At 47.9% G+C, this 17,503-nt stretch overlaps 1 protein-coding gene across 1 annotated transcript in view; it reads right to left on the bottom strand.

Annotated features, from left to right (window-relative positions):
• The window catches only part of LOC137600666 (voltage-dependent T-type calcium channel subunit alpha-1I-like), a 65,383-nt gene that overhangs the window by 46,992 nt on the left and 888 nt on the right, over nucleotides 1-17,503 (bottom strand). Inside the window, exons 2-6 of the mRNA XM_068322402.1 lie at nucleotides 15,142-15,275; nucleotides 6,874-6,971; nucleotides 2,740-2,899; nucleotides 892-1,234; nucleotides 710-802 (exon numbers count right to left, since the gene is read on the bottom strand). Coding sequence (XP_068178503.1) covers nucleotides 710-802; nucleotides 892-1,234; nucleotides 2,740-2,899; nucleotides 6,874-6,971; nucleotides 15,142-15,275 — 828 coding nt within the window. The remainder of the gene's footprint in view (nucleotides 1-709; nucleotides 803-891; nucleotides 1,235-2,739; nucleotides 2,900-6,873; nucleotides 6,972-15,141; nucleotides 15,276-17,503) is intronic.

Raw genomic sequence — 17,503 nt, 5'->3', positions numbered from 1 at the left:
GATCCAACGTCGGATGGATGAACGGATGGATGGAAGCTAATTTACCCACCTGTTTGTGAGCATTTCCACGTGACTGACAATAATGAGGGGAGTGATGAAACGAAACGGGGAGATGGAAGGAAGGTAGGACGTGTTATCCGAGGTGAGGATTTACCGACGACAGGAAATGGTGGTGGGGGGGTTGGATGGGAAAGGAGAGTGACGGATGTGAGGAGGAAAGGAAATGAAGGAGGAAGAGACAAAGGAAGCGTCAGAGAGACGAGAGGAGAGGAAGAGCCGACTGAACGTGAGGCAATTAAAAGAGTAATAAAAAGACACAACAGCCCCTGGGTGGGGGGCGTACACACACACACACACACACACACACACCAACACACACATACACACACCAACACACACACATCGACGCAAACGTAAAATAGAAGAAGCTAGAGGACTAGAATGAAAGTGTGTGTGTGTGTGTGTGTGTGTGTGTGTGTGTGTGTGTCTATATTAGTAAGTGTGTACTAGAAGTCAGTATCAGTCTCAGGTTTCATCATGTTCATGTGCTAAAAGGGAAAAAAATAAAGATTACAGGCATGTTTTAATTAAAAAGACGACAAAAATCAGACCCTGGAACGTCGGCTGACTTCGTCTTTTTTATTCCTGGTGTTCATTTTCTGATAGAAATAATCGTTATCGCGTTCCGGCCCGACGGCGTCACACTTACTATGATCAGAAGGATGAAGTAGATGAAGTTGTAGAAGGAGTGAGCGTCCATCACGTAGTACATGATCTCCACCCAGCCCTCCAGCGTGATCACCTGCAGAAGGAAAGGTGTCATCTGCAAAAGGCCGAACCCCCTCAAAAAAACACCTGTCTCTCATTGGCCCAAAACGCCAACCCCCCCACCTGGAAAATGACAATCCAGGCGTAGGCGATGTTGTCGAAGTTGATGGCTCCCTTGTGGGGGTTGCCCTGCCCGGTGTCGCACCGGGTGTAGTACTGGTTCCAGTTGATACACAGCCCCGCTACGCTAACGCTCCCATTGGCCAGAGGCTCCGGGCTCAGACCCAGGGATTGGCGGTAGAGGGCGTCGTCTTTGTCCAGGCAGCACGCCCTGCCCCCCTCGCGGCGGGCGGGGACGTCGGAACACGACATGATGCCGTTGTCCACCGGCAGCGAGCAGATGAAGGGTCGCTCGTCATCCTCGTCCGCCATGTAGTAAGGCCGAGGCAGACTGATGCCCGTGGTGCTGGAAGAGCGAGGAAGAGGAGAGAACACTTGATCGTGTCAGACATGCGTTTCTTGTTTCATTTTGATAGGTCAACTTCCTGTCTGAGTTATTATTTCCATTTTCATCTGCTAGCCGCTATCAAACAGACCGCAGTCATTTCCCACAGGAGGCGCCGCTGGACTCCCGCCAGCGACTCGTGGATGTTTTACCAGCAGCCGACGACATTACCCAAATTAACTCAGGTGGGTCGGGACATCCTGCAATTACATTACCTCTCCATCTCATTTCTGAGGTGGTTACCATGGCGATGGCCTCGCCCACAACCCCCTTTCATCAGATCATTATTTTCTCGCCGGGCTTGGCAGCTTCCATCCGTCTGACTCCTGCTTCACAAGCCAATCAAATGCTCGTCGGCGGGTTCGGGGCGGCGTAGGTTCGTGTTTGTTGTCGCGGCGGCGTCAGACGAATGTTAATCGCTAAATCAACCCGTCAAGCTTTTAGTGACGCCATTTTTACTGCTGTTGCAAAACAAATTAACTGTCAGGCGATGCCATCGCTGCCATCAAAAGGAAAACACCCGAAGATGTACGGCGTGGCGGTCAGGCGTCCAAGGACTTTGTTGCGTGATTGACGCAACAACCGTGACCTGAGTGTTACCGAAAAACTAATGCAAGAAGGGCATCAGCAGCTGGAGCAAATCAAATGCTCTTATTTTGAAAAGACAGGACAGAAGAGTGATTGAATAAAGAATTCACGGCCACAGAGATAAAGTGCATTCATCATCCAGGAGGTAACACAAAGTACAAAGAAGTGTACAGGTTGGAGGTAGCGAGGAGACAGCAGAGCGCCCTCTTCATTATCAGCGTTTTAGGAGGGAATCAGCTTCCTCACAAGAACAAAACCAAACAGAACAGTAGGTCCAATTTGGTTTTTAAACGAGACGACAAGACAGACCAGCTGAGGATAATTTTTTCACTTTAGCTCGAGGTCTGGCCTTCAGAGGCGGAGCTAAACTGTCAGGAACCGCCGGGAATGGCAAAACGAAGTCCGATGCCTTTTTAGGAGAACAGGATGAATGTAGGAGTCTTCCTCACCCAGAAGGAAAAACCGGGTGGATGAAGGCCGAGGCTCACCAGAGGGAATTAACTGACGAGGTCGAAGCGACTGAGCTCACTGATGTCAAACTGTTCTGACAAATTCCGCCCACGCTGAGTTCGCTGACCCTTCCTGGAGGTAGTGTTTGCTTTTCCATCACATTGCTTCCTTTTTGTTTTCTTTAATTTCACCTGAAGCGCTTTGGAACGTTCCAACACCAGTCAGGGTGAAAGTTGGTTTTTAATTAAGTGGCGGGATTAACTCGGAGATAACGACAACCGCTAATGCTTTAGCACAAAGTTTGAAAGAGTTGTATCGCGTTAACTTCCGCAGGAGTGTCGGCAAATTGATGTCGTTCATCTTCTGGAGCGGCGCAGGGAACAAACGTTTAACGCACGGGATGATGGGAATGTTGGTGCGCCACTCACAGCGTGAAGTTCTCCTCTGGGTAGCAGCGGTTCCTCAGAAGCCCCGCCCACAGCTGCACGCCGATGATCCCGAAGATGAAGAAGACGAAGAAGCAGAGGAGGAGGACGTTCCCCAGCATGGGCAGGGTGTCAAGCAGTAGGTTGACCAGGATACGCATGCCTGGAGGGACAAACACACGCATGTTGAGAACGCGTTGCACACACGCCAAGTTAGATCAGTCATGCCTGAATCAATCATGCCATTCATCATTCCTCCAATGAGCTCGGGACGCTCAAGGTGAGGCGGCGACTACAGGTCCGACACCTTAAATCCCTTCCGCGTTTCAAGGATGTGTCGCCATGTTGACCCCTCGATGGGTAACGCACCACAGCTTCATCTCCACCCTCCTCCCCACCCGCTCACTTCGCCTGCATTTCCATATAAGCTATTGCATTAGCATAAAAAGCTAATCAATCTCTTAATCTGTGCATTAATTGTGATCCCACGGCCCATTACTTCGGCTCTGATTCCCACGAAGAAACTAAACCGGGGTTAAATATTATCTGTAAAATAGATTGAGGATTGATGCAGCGTTTAGCCGACTAATCGAGGGTAAGTGGGCAGGCGGTCTGCAGACCTTCTCCCAGGGGTCTTTCCAAATGGCGTAATGGTTTAAGATGCTGATATTTTAGTTGGATAAATGTGGAGAAGAGGAAGCTGTGAGGCTCCAGTACCTGATATCTATCTGATGCACGGAATTTAAAAGTAAAACATCAAATAGAATAAAAGATGCATCCATATTCTAAATGTTTCTCGGTCTCAAATTGAAGTTGGCGTTGGTTTAATCGTCTGGGTTTCCGCACATCGAAATTGGCCTCAAAGGGATTGAATCCGTCGCCCTTTTCCTCTCATCCCTTCACGGTAGAAATGGAGGTGAGGAAGTGATCTCCGGGCTTAGATTGGATCTGATCTAGACTGAATATTTGATCATTCGTAAGAATGAGTTCCTCAAACTTCTAATGGTTATCTCTCACCGCCAGTCAGGGCAGAATAAATCTATTTCTAAAAGCACGGCTGATCTGATGTATTCATGGCCTTGTTAATTATTTTGGAATCAGTCTAATTATTGGCGTGAAGAACGAAAAAAGGTCGGTTGATGTGCTTCCAGCTGAACAGCGTGGCGCCAGACATTCGGCATCACAGAGCCGGGTTTTCTTTGAGGAAGTTAAAAAAGACGACTCTTTCCCCAACAAAGAAGCCCATCTGAAGTCCTCCAGTGCCGCCGCACCAGGAGAGAATCACCAGTAAATAATTCCTATTTTGTTTCCTGTTGGAGAGAAGTAACTCGTGAGAAGTAAAGGGATTAAACAGCCGAGCCTGATTAACGAATCCTTGAATAGAAGCAGGGAAAAAACAAAATGAACAAAGTGCGAAATGCGATGAGGAGCAACAATAAACATAACAGAAGATGACTTTACCTTTACAGCTAATATGGCCTTTTCCCAAGAGGATTGTGGGTAATGTATTCAACAGTCCCACACCTCTAAGCTGTGGCCAGCGGGAACCAGGCCCGGATAATTCCCATTAGCGCCCCATTAGCTCAATTCGTAAATACTCTGCTGAGTGTGTGTGTGTGTACATCCAGACAACACGTCACACGGGTGTGTGTGTGTGTGTGTGCGTGTGTGTGTGTGTGTGTGTGTGTGTGTGTGTGTGTGTTGGCAGTGACCCTTCAAGGTACCAAAAAGCTTCCTTCCTCCAGGCAGATGTTCCACGTTTTCATTGAAATATGAAAGAAAATGCTCAGAAATGTTGGTAAAAACTTCAAACTTCATCTCCGGACTCGTCATCGTTAGAGTTTGTGACGTTGGAACGGTCTACTTCCTGTTGTCCTCGAGCTAACATCCGAGAATGACAGACAGGAAATGCAAACAGGAGCACCATCTTTCCCTGTAACGTCGAACCATCTGCCCTTTCCCATCTGATCTGCCCTGTTTCTTCCTCTTTCATTTCATCTTTATTCAAGCGATGACACCCTCCATCCCTCGCACCTGTCTCCTCGGCTATATATATATATATCATTGTAATAGCCTCCTCGTCTGATTCCCCCTGCATCCTTCCCCTCATCATCCCTCTCTTCTTCTTGTCCATCTTCACCCATTGTTCACGAGGCAGAAAATTCCCCTGCTCCATTTGCTCGTTTGCCTCTTTTTGTCATGTCCCTTTTATTCTCCCTTTTACACAGATGACTTGTCTGTGTTGAAACCAAGCGAAACCCAACAAAAGCATAAATCTTGTGAGGGGATGTCAGTATTTATCGGCTCTCTTAGACTTTCCATTCTTTCTTGTTTCTAAGCGCCGTTCCGTGGCGACCGATGCAACACATTCATCTTTTTAATGTCAAAAGGGAAGCGGCATGGATCCAAAAGCCACCCCTGTACACCGATCGGTCCCCAAACAGTTGTTTAGATTCCACCGGACAAGCATCCGAACAAGATCAAGATCCCTACCTGAACGAAACCATTCCATCAGGGCTTCGTCCACCTCCACCGCTCATTTTAACAGCTTTTACAGAGCGCCGGTGGGCAGAATGGTCATCCACTCGGTGGTTATCCACCATCCATCCACCAAAGTGGTCCCAATGGACGCCCCAACAGTGTCGGGAGTGATTGCGCGACTGCTCCTCCCTCCCAATGAGCAAGACTGTCCTTGACCGGTAGCTCCTGCAGACATTGTTTGAATGTTTGTGCGAAACGGTGAATGTTGAGAACTGGTTCCAATCAGAATCGTTTCTAAAGTCAACGTTTCTTCCTGAATAGACTTCACTTGCACTCAAGTTAGGGTTCGAGTTGGGTTCTCGACCCGGGAGCCATCATGAACAACACGGCCGATGCTCGGAAGTGGTTTTATTTCAACTTGAAAAGTAAAGCAAAGACGCACAAGGCTAAAGACATCCTGCAGGAGTAAATGTGCGGAATGCTAACCCTGGTAGTCTGTAGGAAGTTGTGAAAATACACCATCAATTTAAATATAAGCACAACAACAAGGACTCCAGGAACATCGTGGAAATGTGAGGAGGCTCTCCATATGTTCAGCATCAGCACACGTGTGTCCTGATCCAACTTAAATTCCCAGTAAATGCTTTCATCAAATAAAAAGAAAGCTCCAAGCCGAGGGAGATTCAGCGGTAATATTTATAAAGGAAGCCAAACAGCATTAACTTTAAGCAGCGGCACATCCGAGAGTCCTCAAGGCTCCTTCAAATGATTGCCTTCCAGGCGCAATTTACACACATAAAACACAACAGCAACTAGGAGCCGGTTCTGATTATTCTCATCAGAAAAAAGATGGAATGAGCGGCGCTCTGGCGGTTCGGAGTGAAGAGCTCCGGGTGCTCCAAACACTTCAGAGCGACCGACTCGGGTCGCCGAGAGAATTTCCTGCCAAATTACAACAGTTCAGAGGGGATGAAAGGTCCTACAAGGAATTCAGAGATGGACCAGATATATATCCCTTTGCAGTCACTGAGATGAGCTCCTTGTGGGCTCTCTACGGAGTCTGAACATTAAGTTTTTGTGCAGGTCTGTTTGAAATAAATGTTCAATTCTGCCTGAAAGATCAAGAGGAACACAGACCTGTTCTGTCACAGACCTGTAAATATTAATGAGCTCGTATTTAAAACCTCAGTCGAGCCTCAAACGCTGCAAGCACACCTGGTTTCCTCCAGACGTTGCGAAAAGTATTTAGCTGAAGTCGCAAATGATTACGAGATCATTTAAGTTTTATTTAGGAGAGTAAATCCAGCCTTTTCAGTTTAATCACACTGAATCACAGCCTGTTATTGGGATTAACTCGCTGGAATGTCTCAATTGATCGACACCATCGATGTTCATGACGCTGCAAAAAGGCTCCAAGCCAATTTGGCCCCAAGAAATAAGCATCGCTCGCTGTTGAGGTTTCCCTAATCATGACTCAGCGCCTCGAACGTCGACCAACGATTGGACCCCGGGATCTCAGCCAGCCGTCTATGAAGTTGAAGCTACAACCCTTAACGTCCTTCCACAATAAAAGACGGGCATTTAGCACAACTCCATATAATAATAATAATAACAATAATAATAATAATACGTAATAAAATATTCAGCGTCACTTACTTGGCACCCTGTTAATGGCCTTGAGAGGCCGCAGTACCCGGACCGTCCTGATGGCGGTGAAGTTGACGTTCTGCAAGTCTAGCGAGTATTCAACCATCCTGGAAACACAGAAGAGAACTTTTTAGCGACACAAATACTTCCAGTCTTGTGACATCTATGACAGAGAACGAAAAGAAAGCGCAGGGTAACGAACAACAGAAGCCATGAATCAACAACTACGGAGCAGATTCACGCAAACGGAGAGGTTGTGCTGATTGAGAATGTTTGGCCCGACTGAAAAGCCCAAGCAGATGCACCGACAGCCTCGAACGCTTGGGTTCCTCCTGTGAGGAGTCTAATATGAATTAATGAGCTGAGATTTATGTCCTTAATAAAGCCAGAAATTCATAGAAACAGGTCAGCTGTCTTTTTGGGAAGATTGGCGAACTGTACTTACAAACTAGAGAAAGTTTGAGTTTGTTTGCTGCTGCACGTTTAGCATTAATGTGTTACAGTAATCCCTCACATATTCACGCTTCAAGATTCACGGCTTCACTACATCGCTGATTTTTAGTAGGTAGTCATGTGATGCCGTACGTGAATTCTATTGGCTGACGATGTGCTACGTTCTGTGAGTCTCGGACTTCCGTGAGACACAAAAGTGTTTTAATCAGTGGGTAAGAGTGTGGGTGGTCCTGGAACCGCAAATAACGAGGGATTACTGTATTCCGTTGTTGCTTCAGTCAAGGTAATAAATAAGATTAAGGTAAAAAGTTTGTAGCTCCTTCATGCTAATTCAATCAACCTATCAGCTGTGAGAAAGTCTTCATCCATCAGCTGTGACGTCGTGAAGAAAAAGTCTCTGGTTTTGCCTTTGGCAGAACTTTATCTTCCATTGGTTCACTTCATTTTGCTGCTTGACCCCCCGGCTAATGTCCCGTCTGGGCTAGATCGCCTCCCATCCTGCACCTGCCTCCATCCTGGGGGTGGGCGGGCCAGCTGACCAACATGGCCGCCACCCCAACAAAGATACGACGAAATGAGAAACGGCGCCGCGGTGGGATTAAGTGTGATATAATGATGGCAATAAAGCGAGATTGAGAGGAGGAGAGAGAGCCTGAGGGGTTTTTATCAAGTGTTGGAGGATAATTACAACGTTAGGAACAGAGAGAGAACCGACGCGAGCGTTCAACACCTACCTGGATGAGCAGATGGAATCGGCTGGCAGGCAGGAAGACGGGGAGGAAGATGTCAAGACGTGGCAACGAGCTAAAAAATACTGTTTCAAAGGAAAGTATTCTACTCTAAGACAAGACAAGAGGCCGGAGCACAGGTGGGTTTTCAAGGGTTGAAAAGGAAGACGGCCAATTATTCGCTTTCAACCTTTCGACCTTTGCGTCTGGAGCGGGGTCTATCTCTGACAGCCCAATCGCAGCCAGGAAGACGTTTCCTGGTGGGTTTCCGGGTTAGAAACGGTTTCCTGTGAGCTTTAACACGACTCGCACGACGGCGGAAGGAAACCAAGTCTTGTGCTGTCCAGTTTTAAGAGCTTAGATATTCCCACAATGCACCTTGCTCGGAAAAAGAGGAGGATTTACCAGACCTTCAACACGAGGTCAAAGGTAGCCCTCCTGCACCGGATGAGTTCAGTTTATCAACTCAGAACCGGATCCAGTGACCGGACCGCCGCGAATATTAGAACATGTGATTCAACGAGCCGTGACATAGGAGCCCCGCCTCCGAACGTGACCTCGGTGGCGGACAGGAGTCAGCGAATCCCTGATTCCCTCGCAGATCGCCAACCGCGGCGGGAAAACGCACTGACCGGGAACAGAAAGATGGGACTTCTCTGGGTGGTATCCGAGTGGGGTCACCAGGGGGTGTCGGATCCTTCGGGTTGGAGGGATGATCGAACATGACAGGTGGTTTTTCCACGCGGGGAGACCCGAGTAGGACGACGCCCACTGGAGACAGCGCAGGAAAGTTTCCAAAGCGAAGCAAAATAAGGACGATTGAGAGAGCGTACGCAGACGACCTCGGTTTATTCGCAGGTAAAAGTTGAGGTGGTTGCCATGGAAACGACAACAAAACTTCACGTTTGAGTGATCAGAAGGTAGCAGTGCGCCCCATTAATAAAGGTGGATTCTAGCCCCGCCCCCTCATGTGCCTCATGTGGGGGTTTTTTTTTTTCAAATTAAAAGCATGTTATATAATCGCTGTGTTGCTGTTGCTTGAATGGTTTCCCCAGGAAAGGAAGGGAAAAATGAATGTGTGTGTGTGTGTGTGTGTGTGTGTGTGTGTGTGTGTGTGTGTGTGTGTGTGTGTGTGTGTGTGTAGCTGCACATTTTGAACAATTTTCCGCAGCAAATTTCAGATAAGAAAACACACTGCCTTGAGAACGAATATTATCACCCCCCACGCAACATTAAAGAACATATGAAGAGACACACACACTGGGCTAGGCTCCGCCCCCTGGATCCCCTCAATCCTAGCTTTCATTTAACAGTTCATTCATCCAAACCTTCTACTATCAGACTGAAACCCACACCAGAACCCCGTCCGTCCCGGCTACGCCGGAACTACGGTTCTTCTTTTTGGCGAAATCGTCGCCCGACACGACGCACGTCAGCGGCGGTTACCTCATTATTGACTCCTTGGAAAGCAAGCTTGTGCGTCTCGTCCACTTGGCCGTGCGCCGGCCCGCCCGGGCGAGAAGAAGCTAATATGGTGATTAGCGGCGAGCGCTAAAGAGTCGGAGGCGAGAAGATGGCATCAATTATTAAAATTAGATTAATGGCTGCAGTAGATTTTCTGTCCCAGAAGAGGTTCGAGAGTCAGGAAGATAGAGGACCACACACACACACGCACGCACGCACGCACGCACGCACGCACGCACGCACGCACACACACACACACACACACACACACACACACACACACACACACACACACACACACACACACACACACACACACACACACACATCTGCAGCAGTGCTACTCGTCTTCCTCCTCTATCAACTTTTCCAGCTCACAAACTCTTTAAGATGTTTTTTTTTTTTTTTTTATTGCTTCAAGTCGATTTCTGCGTTTAACCCCTTCACCGCCTCACACCTGTCGATGACGTCGTGCTCACGCGACCCCACCTGACCCCACCTGACCCCGCCCTCCTCGCGCAGCATTTGTCTCAACAGACGTCTGCGTGTCACCTCCGATCTGCTCGGGATCATTAACTCCATCACCTCCCGCCTCCTCGTCCAATTAGAATGCGGCGGCGTTAGCGTGTAGCGGGAAGCGTGCTGAAGCACACACACACACACACACACGTATGTCGCTTAATGAGAGGAACGCTTCACACAGCGACGCTAGCTTAAAGCATTAAATATGCAGCGCAAATGAGTGTTTGCATTGAAATGGAAACACACACACACACACACACACACACACACACACACGCGTTTTATTGCTGGTATATACTGTATATATTAATGGCGCTGAAACGACTGCTGGAGTAAGTGAAGTATTAAACGTGATTAATGCAGATCTTCCCACCTGCTCCTCCTCTTCCTCCTCATCATTAGCTGTAACCGTTAGCAACAGGAAGGGGAATGCTAACGGTAGCCTCGGTAGGACGTCCTCCTCACCTGAGGTCGCGGATCGCAACGTGATCACTGCACGACGACGGGACGCCTGACTCAGCACATCAGCAGCTCATCCGGCGCCGGCGGCGGGGTGTAGCTACACCCCCCCCCCAAAAAACCCCCACAAAGAGCTAGCAAACACCTGTGATGTGCAAATCACAAGAGGTGCTCTGAAGCGATGCAGGACGCTCTCGCGCTTTTATCTAGAAAGAGATCTCCCCTCGGTTTTTATCAGCAGAAACGGAACGCCGGCGCCGCAGGAAGTCCATCAATCACACGCAACACAAAGCGCTTGTTTAGCACCTGAGCATTTACATTTAAACACAACCTCCTCCCCTCCCCCACCCGAGTAATCAATAAAGGAACCAGCCGCTCCACCTTCAAACGCCGAATCACCTCGTTGACCTTAAACCCGCGGCAGAACGCGGCGACGTTCCGCGGCGGCGAAGAAACACATGTAATAAGATTTAAGGTGCTGTAAAAGCCGATAAATCCTTCCTGCTATGAAAAGAACGACGCACTTTAGAAAAAATCTATTACAGAAACAAAAAAAAAAAGCAAGCCGGCATCGTTTCCCGCCGCCGCGACTTCCCCCCTGAGGAGCTTAACTTCTGCGCAGCGTCGCTCATCAGGAGCCAATCACGCGAGCGCCGTCTGCGACAATGGTGGCACCGCGGCGAGAAATTGGGTGCTTGGGATTGCCAACGGAGCGGCGGTTGTTCTGCTGATGATTCCGAGCTACAGTTGCCTGAGCGAGCAACAGTCTGAGCCGAGGAGGAAGAGGAGACGATGAATCCCCGACGTCGCCTCAACAATAGGACGGCCCAAGAAATGCCTTCAGGCTTTGATGTCGGCTCCGTTTTCCCGCATCTCCTCGTCCTGAATGGTGGAGGTAGATATGAGGAGGAGGATGGATGGAATCCTGGGAGAGGAGGTGAAAAAGCGAAGGCCTGCGTTCGCCGATAACTCCTGAAACGGACGCCAGGGGATCTACGAACACGCCCGAGACAAGCGAGACTAGTCTCTCGCCAGGGAGACGGTTCTGGTTCACGTCTACCGCTTCTCCGGTTAGAAAAAGTACGTGAATGTTAGTGTCACCTCGCCTGAATGGCCCCTAATTGGTTAGACGGAGTCATGTGATCATCCTTTCTGCACTGCACCGATCGACGGCCGCCATATTGAAAGGAAAGTCAATAAGAAAGGTCTGCAAGACCGACCCCTGCCTCAATGAGATGGTCTGGGACCAGAAAAACCTGCCTCTAGAATAATTTCAGAGTCATTGTTGGGTTCATGATGTCACAGAACTTCATCCAATCCAACGGTTTCTCCGCCTCCAGCGTGGTTCAACAACCAGGAAGCGTTTCCATAGCAAATCCTCCAATCTCCAGGCCCAGGCAGGGGGCAGAACGCCGAACCGGCACCGGCGCCAACGGTCCAACTCCAACGGTCCAACTCCAACGGTCCAACTCCAACGGTCCGACTCCAACGGTCCGACTCATCTCTCTCTCTTCTATACTTCATTTTGTTTTACGTTCCTTCCTCGTTCTCCTGTCTGCAGAGGGGAAACACAGCGGCGCCGCGCTCCGGGGATTAGCATTAGCGTCAGTTATTAGCTGCGGTGATATCGCCACAACCGAGAGCAACGGCACGTGTAATCAACAACTGGAGATCTGAACGGACGTCCTGTGGAGGCCGTTCTGTCGCACGTCACCAAACCGCCATCACTGTCCCAGCTGGGGGGGGGGGCGTCAAAGGAAAAACATCGAGGAAGGGGGAGGAAAGGGGAACGGAGACCAACGTCACACCATCAGCTAGACGGAAAAAATAAACATTTGTCGCGTCTGTGAACGATCTCTTCCGGTCATGTGACAGGAAGGAGGAAGAGCAGGACAACCCCAGAACAGCTGGTTTACCTACAGAGTAGGTCATGAGAATAAAACTCAGAAATGAAAACTTTACCTCTGTCGTTCTCAATTACCCCTGACCTGCTATCAGGTTGCAGAGCACGCACCCCCAATCCACCAGGAACCCCCCCGTGGGACTCACAACTCGCCGTTACCACGGCGACAACATGACGGGGCTGCAATCACATGACCTAAAGAAGCTTTAAAATGGTTGTATGTCGCATTGCAATCAGTGTTCTCCTCCAGAAACCTGGACCCGGGTGTGAACCAGCTGAGGATGGGGGGCGGGGGGGCGCAAACAGGAAGTAGTTTAATCAAAAGGTCTAACAGAGTAAAACAGCATCTGGAGCGAAACGAGTCCTGTATTTATGCATCATTTATTAGTTTAATTTGTTTTTTAATTTGATTTTATACTTAATTAAATAGAAAACAAGCCAGACGAGGATAGAAATATAAATCCCTGCTTGTCTTTAATCACCGTTGACTCGGATATAACAGCTTCAGCGTTCCCGTATCCGTACATCAGGCTCGACCTGGAATAACCCCAACAGGTTAAAGGTGCAGGACCTACATCCCGACTCTTAAAGGTCCGCGGAACAAATCCATCAGCCTCTGAAACCGGTCAGCCGCCGCCCTCGAAACCAACGGCGGCTCATTTGCGTCAGAATGCACGAGTCCGACCCGCCGGGCTTTCAGTCGCTGTTTTGTTTGTCGGAATTAAAAATGCCAAACCAGCGGCAGGCCCCCAGCGGCAGGCCCCCAGCGGCAGGCCCCCAACGGCAGGCCCCCAGCTCCGGCATCAGGATCACAAAGAGCCGCATGGAGGGTCTGGTTCGGATGAAGGGCCCAGCCGAGCGCCGCCCGGTGTGCTCCTAATCCCCTCCCCGCCGTTTGGCTGCGGCTACTGTTTGCAGCACGCTATTCTCCCAGGGGCGCGACGTTTTATCACGGCCCCCCCATCCTAGCTGCTACACGTGCCACATGTGGTGGACGAACGAGCACGGAATAATTGGTGGCAGCAGCTCTATCTCTCCGGAACGCCTTCAGGTTCCGCCTTCAGACGGCGGGCGACGGATCTGAGAGGCGGCATCTGGAAGGAAAAGGGCGACGCGAGGAGAAAGAGGTCGAGGAAGCGGCGTCGGGGGGGAGATAAGACGGAGATTAAACGCATGTAGGAAAAGCAAGATGGTGCTGGAAGCGTCAGCCAAGACGGATGGGAGATGTAGAGTAACAAGCAACGGGAAGAAAAGCGCTCACCTTCCCTCGAGGGAAAAACGAGAGGAGGATGAAGAGAATGGAAATGGAAAGACTGATTTGCCCAGGAATCCCTTGGATCCGTTACGAGAACGTTCCGTTTGGCTGAAAAACCTCCAGCTGACAGATGAGACATTCACCCGGCATCCTCACACAACATGGTCCAAGTTGCGTCTTTTGTTTGCGAGGACATCCGTCTCCACGCTAATGATGTCAACCACAAAAAACCCACAAGTACAACAGGATAGTTTTGAGCCGTCAAACCATTTTTAATTGTCAAGACTTGGAATTATCCATTTCCTGCCGGTTTTTGGCAGCAATTCCTTTTCTTTGTTTTCCCGTTTAGTGGAATTACTAATGATGATTGCGCGAATGCAGGGGTCTGGTGTTCACACCAACGTACGGCACGCCGACTCGGCTTGTTAGTCACGTCTCATGAGGGGAGGAAGACGTAGGATTTAATAATTACGCTTCAAAAGTGACGTCTAAATCAGACGTGAAGTTCCTAAATCAAAGGAACATTTGGTTGTTTTCGTCTGACAAGATTTTTCTTCTTACCGGAGGTGACTTTGTCCTGAACAACCTTGCTAATTGCCAACGCAAGTACCAACTGGCTTTGATGAAGTTCTGCTCTTCATCATCAGAAGTTTTTAATGGCAAGTAAAGCAACACAACCTCATTGGAAACAGCAGAATCTAGCGTCAAGGTGACTGATCCACTTACGGAACAAAGGATGTTGGGACATGAGGACAGGTCAAGACTCTAACAACCATCCAAGACTAACATTTGAAGGTTTTCAAGACTCTAAAAACCATCCAAGACTAACATTTGAAGGTTTTGATACCCAATGTGGAACATTTATGAACTCTAATCTCGTGAAATCAACAATCAGACCTCGCTTTTGATTGGAGATTTGGTTTATGGGTGATGTTTCACCGGCAATTGTTTGAAGAAATACTTGGAATGAGAACAAAATGGTGCAAAGTATTACCGACTGTTTAAAACACTTTTGTGTCTCACAGAAGTTCGAGACTCATGGAACTTAGCGCACTTCCGGATGCCGTCAGCCAAAGGAATGCGGTATCACGTGACTGCCAGCAACTTACAGTGCCACAAATTTTGAGTATGTTGGCGAATTTTGCGTGCATTGATGAGCGATCGTTCGAGAACAGTCACAGACTGTCCGCCGTAGGAGATCAATTGGTACAAAGCTCAATGTTGACTATGATTTGTTGATTTACGTTATTGTTGGCGGTCTTTCTTGAACACCAATGACATCACCGCGTTAATATTGAAGGGCGGAGGTCTGCATCCGCCTCCCTTCAGGACCAGGAAGCCCGTTTTGATTGGCTCCATTATATGTTCATTTGTACAATTTTTCTATTAGCATGTAAATCACATGTCTTTGTGAGGCATGTGAATGGAATCAGGCCGTCATTGTCCCGCCTGTTTCCCGTCAGACAAAGGGGATAAAGGGGGAGGGTCCTCACCCGGCCATGACGATAAAGAAGTCCAGCCGGTTCCACGTGTCCCCGAGGTAACAGCGGCGCCCGAAGATCCCCAGGGCCACCATCTTCACCACCATCTCCAGTGCGAAGAAGATGTAGATGAAGGCGTCGAAAGCCTGGGGGAGGACAAAGAGGAGAAGGAGTCAAGAAGGAGAGGAAGACGATGTCATTCCTGACAGGAAGTTAAAAAAAAAAAAAAGATGAACTATAGAGGTAACCGGCGCGGAGAGGCAAACGATTTGTCGAGGGAACGGCTTCATACATGTAGCCCGTCTCCTCCCCCCTCTCCCTCTCCCTCGCCTCCCCAGTGGGGCAGTTTGCCCTAATTGGTGGGGTAATGGAGAATAATTTGTTTGAGCAGTAATCAGAGTTAAGCCCACGCCCCCCCAGCCCCCCTCCCTCTCTCACAGCTTTAATCAACCATCTAATTAAAAGACTAGGAGGGAAAAAAACACAAATAAATCAAAGATCTCCACTTCCTGTTATTGCTGTTGTGAGCAAAAGCGCGGATTAGCAGCTTTTCTTCTCCGCGTTGAGGGAGTTAGAGGTGAAGACACGTGTGGGCGGCGGCTGGATTCAGGGGGCGGGCCTTGACGGGAGGCTTTGTCCAATCTGGAAGGGGGACGTGCCAACGTTGGCCACCTTTACCTTCGTCAAAGTGAACGACACCACCGTTGGTTGACCTTTTAGCCGCTCTCCTCCCCTGTTCTGTTATGTCTGTTCATCTCTGAGCGTCCGATCCATAATCCATAAGCGCTGATTATATGTATTGATCTTCATGTGTCGACTAAATGAGCCACAGCCATGTTAGCATTTTGAGTTGACAAGTAGTATGTGGTCTTATTTAGCATGTTAGCATGCTACAATTTTAATAAATCTTATATATAATATACATATTATATAATATGGATGTTATATAATAATAATAATATAATAATGACTAATTACATAATTATAAAATGCACATATTATAAATATTACATATAGAATGTATATTATATATCATATTATAATAATTTTTTTAATGATATACTGATTTTCCTATCTCCCAGCCATGTTGGCATTTTTAGTTCACAGCTAACATTAGTGTGTTAGCATACGCGTGCATATTTATCCAATTTATGGTCTTATTTAGCATGTTAACGTGCTACAATTTTAATACATTTTATATATAACATATATTATATAACATGGATGTTATATAATAATAATAATAATAATATATAATAATGATGAGATAATTATATAATATAATATACATACTATAAATATTACATAAAATTAAAATGTTTATATTATAATAAATCTTTTAATGATAATGATTTTCCTATCTCTTTCCTATTTCCTATGTCTTTGTTAGCATTTTGAGTTGAAAGCTAACAGCAGCATGCTAGCATGTGCACATGGATGAATGCTTTTGGCTAATATTTATCTGGTTTATGATGTTATTTCAGCATGTTAGCTTCAATCTTAGCATTCTACAGTCTTAGCATGCTACACTGGTATTGGGTCTTAAATCAGAGTTTTATATCAGGCGGACAAATGTTTAATTTGTTCTCACATCGACTTTAAAACATCTCATTTATTTAAACAAAAACAGCCGTTCGTCCGTCAAACAGTCGGACACGTCTCTGGTCTCGTCTTGATGACATCACAGTCGGATGTGGAAGGAGGAGGAGGAGGAGGAAGTGAAAATCATTTGATGTTTTATTACCACAGTATTGCAAATAGTGAACAGCGATGAATAAATAAATGAACATAAATAAATGTATGTACTCAGACGTGAAAACATCACGACATGAGAACGAACTCGGAAGCGTCGGCGCTTTTTCCTCCTTCAGAGTCACCGGATCAAAGAGCCGATGCTTCTCAAGCCCGATCCGTTCTTGTTGGGATTCTCTCACCATCTAAACGTCTGAACGCTCGTCCGACTCCAGTCTTTACCCCGAAACAAAATCTATCAAACAAGCTAAAACGCTAAAGTGGAACGGAGGTCATCATCCTGACGTTCCGGTCCGACCCCACCCACTGATCGGTCCACGTCCACGACCAACGAGCCTCCAAAGGGCTTTAAGTCCACGTTTGTTAGAGCTTATAGATCGCCCTGGTGAGGCAGCAGCGAAATCACGCTATTGAAGGACGTATTTTCTGAGAGCAGTCTATTGACCGCGGCGCCGTAGCCCGCTAAATCCATGCTGGTATTGAATAGGGCCTATAGACACTGGGAGGAGAAATTCTATTAGGTCCAACCCAGCAGCCGCCTCCCTGTGGGCGTCGGATCAATCCCCCCGTGTTTGTTGGCGGTTGCAGGAGGAGTGCGCTGACTTGTGTATGTTTGTGCGAG

The sequence above is a fragment of the Antennarius striatus genome, chromosome 8 (genome assembly GCF_040054535.1).
Source record: "Antennarius striatus isolate MH-2024 chromosome 8, ASM4005453v1, whole genome shotgun sequence".
Lineage (NCBI taxonomy): Eukaryota > Metazoa > Chordata > Actinopteri > Lophiiformes > Antennariidae > Antennarius > Antennarius striatus.
The sequence above is the reverse complement of the archived record's forward strand: the minus strand, read 5'-3'. Positions and strand labels throughout refer to the sequence as shown.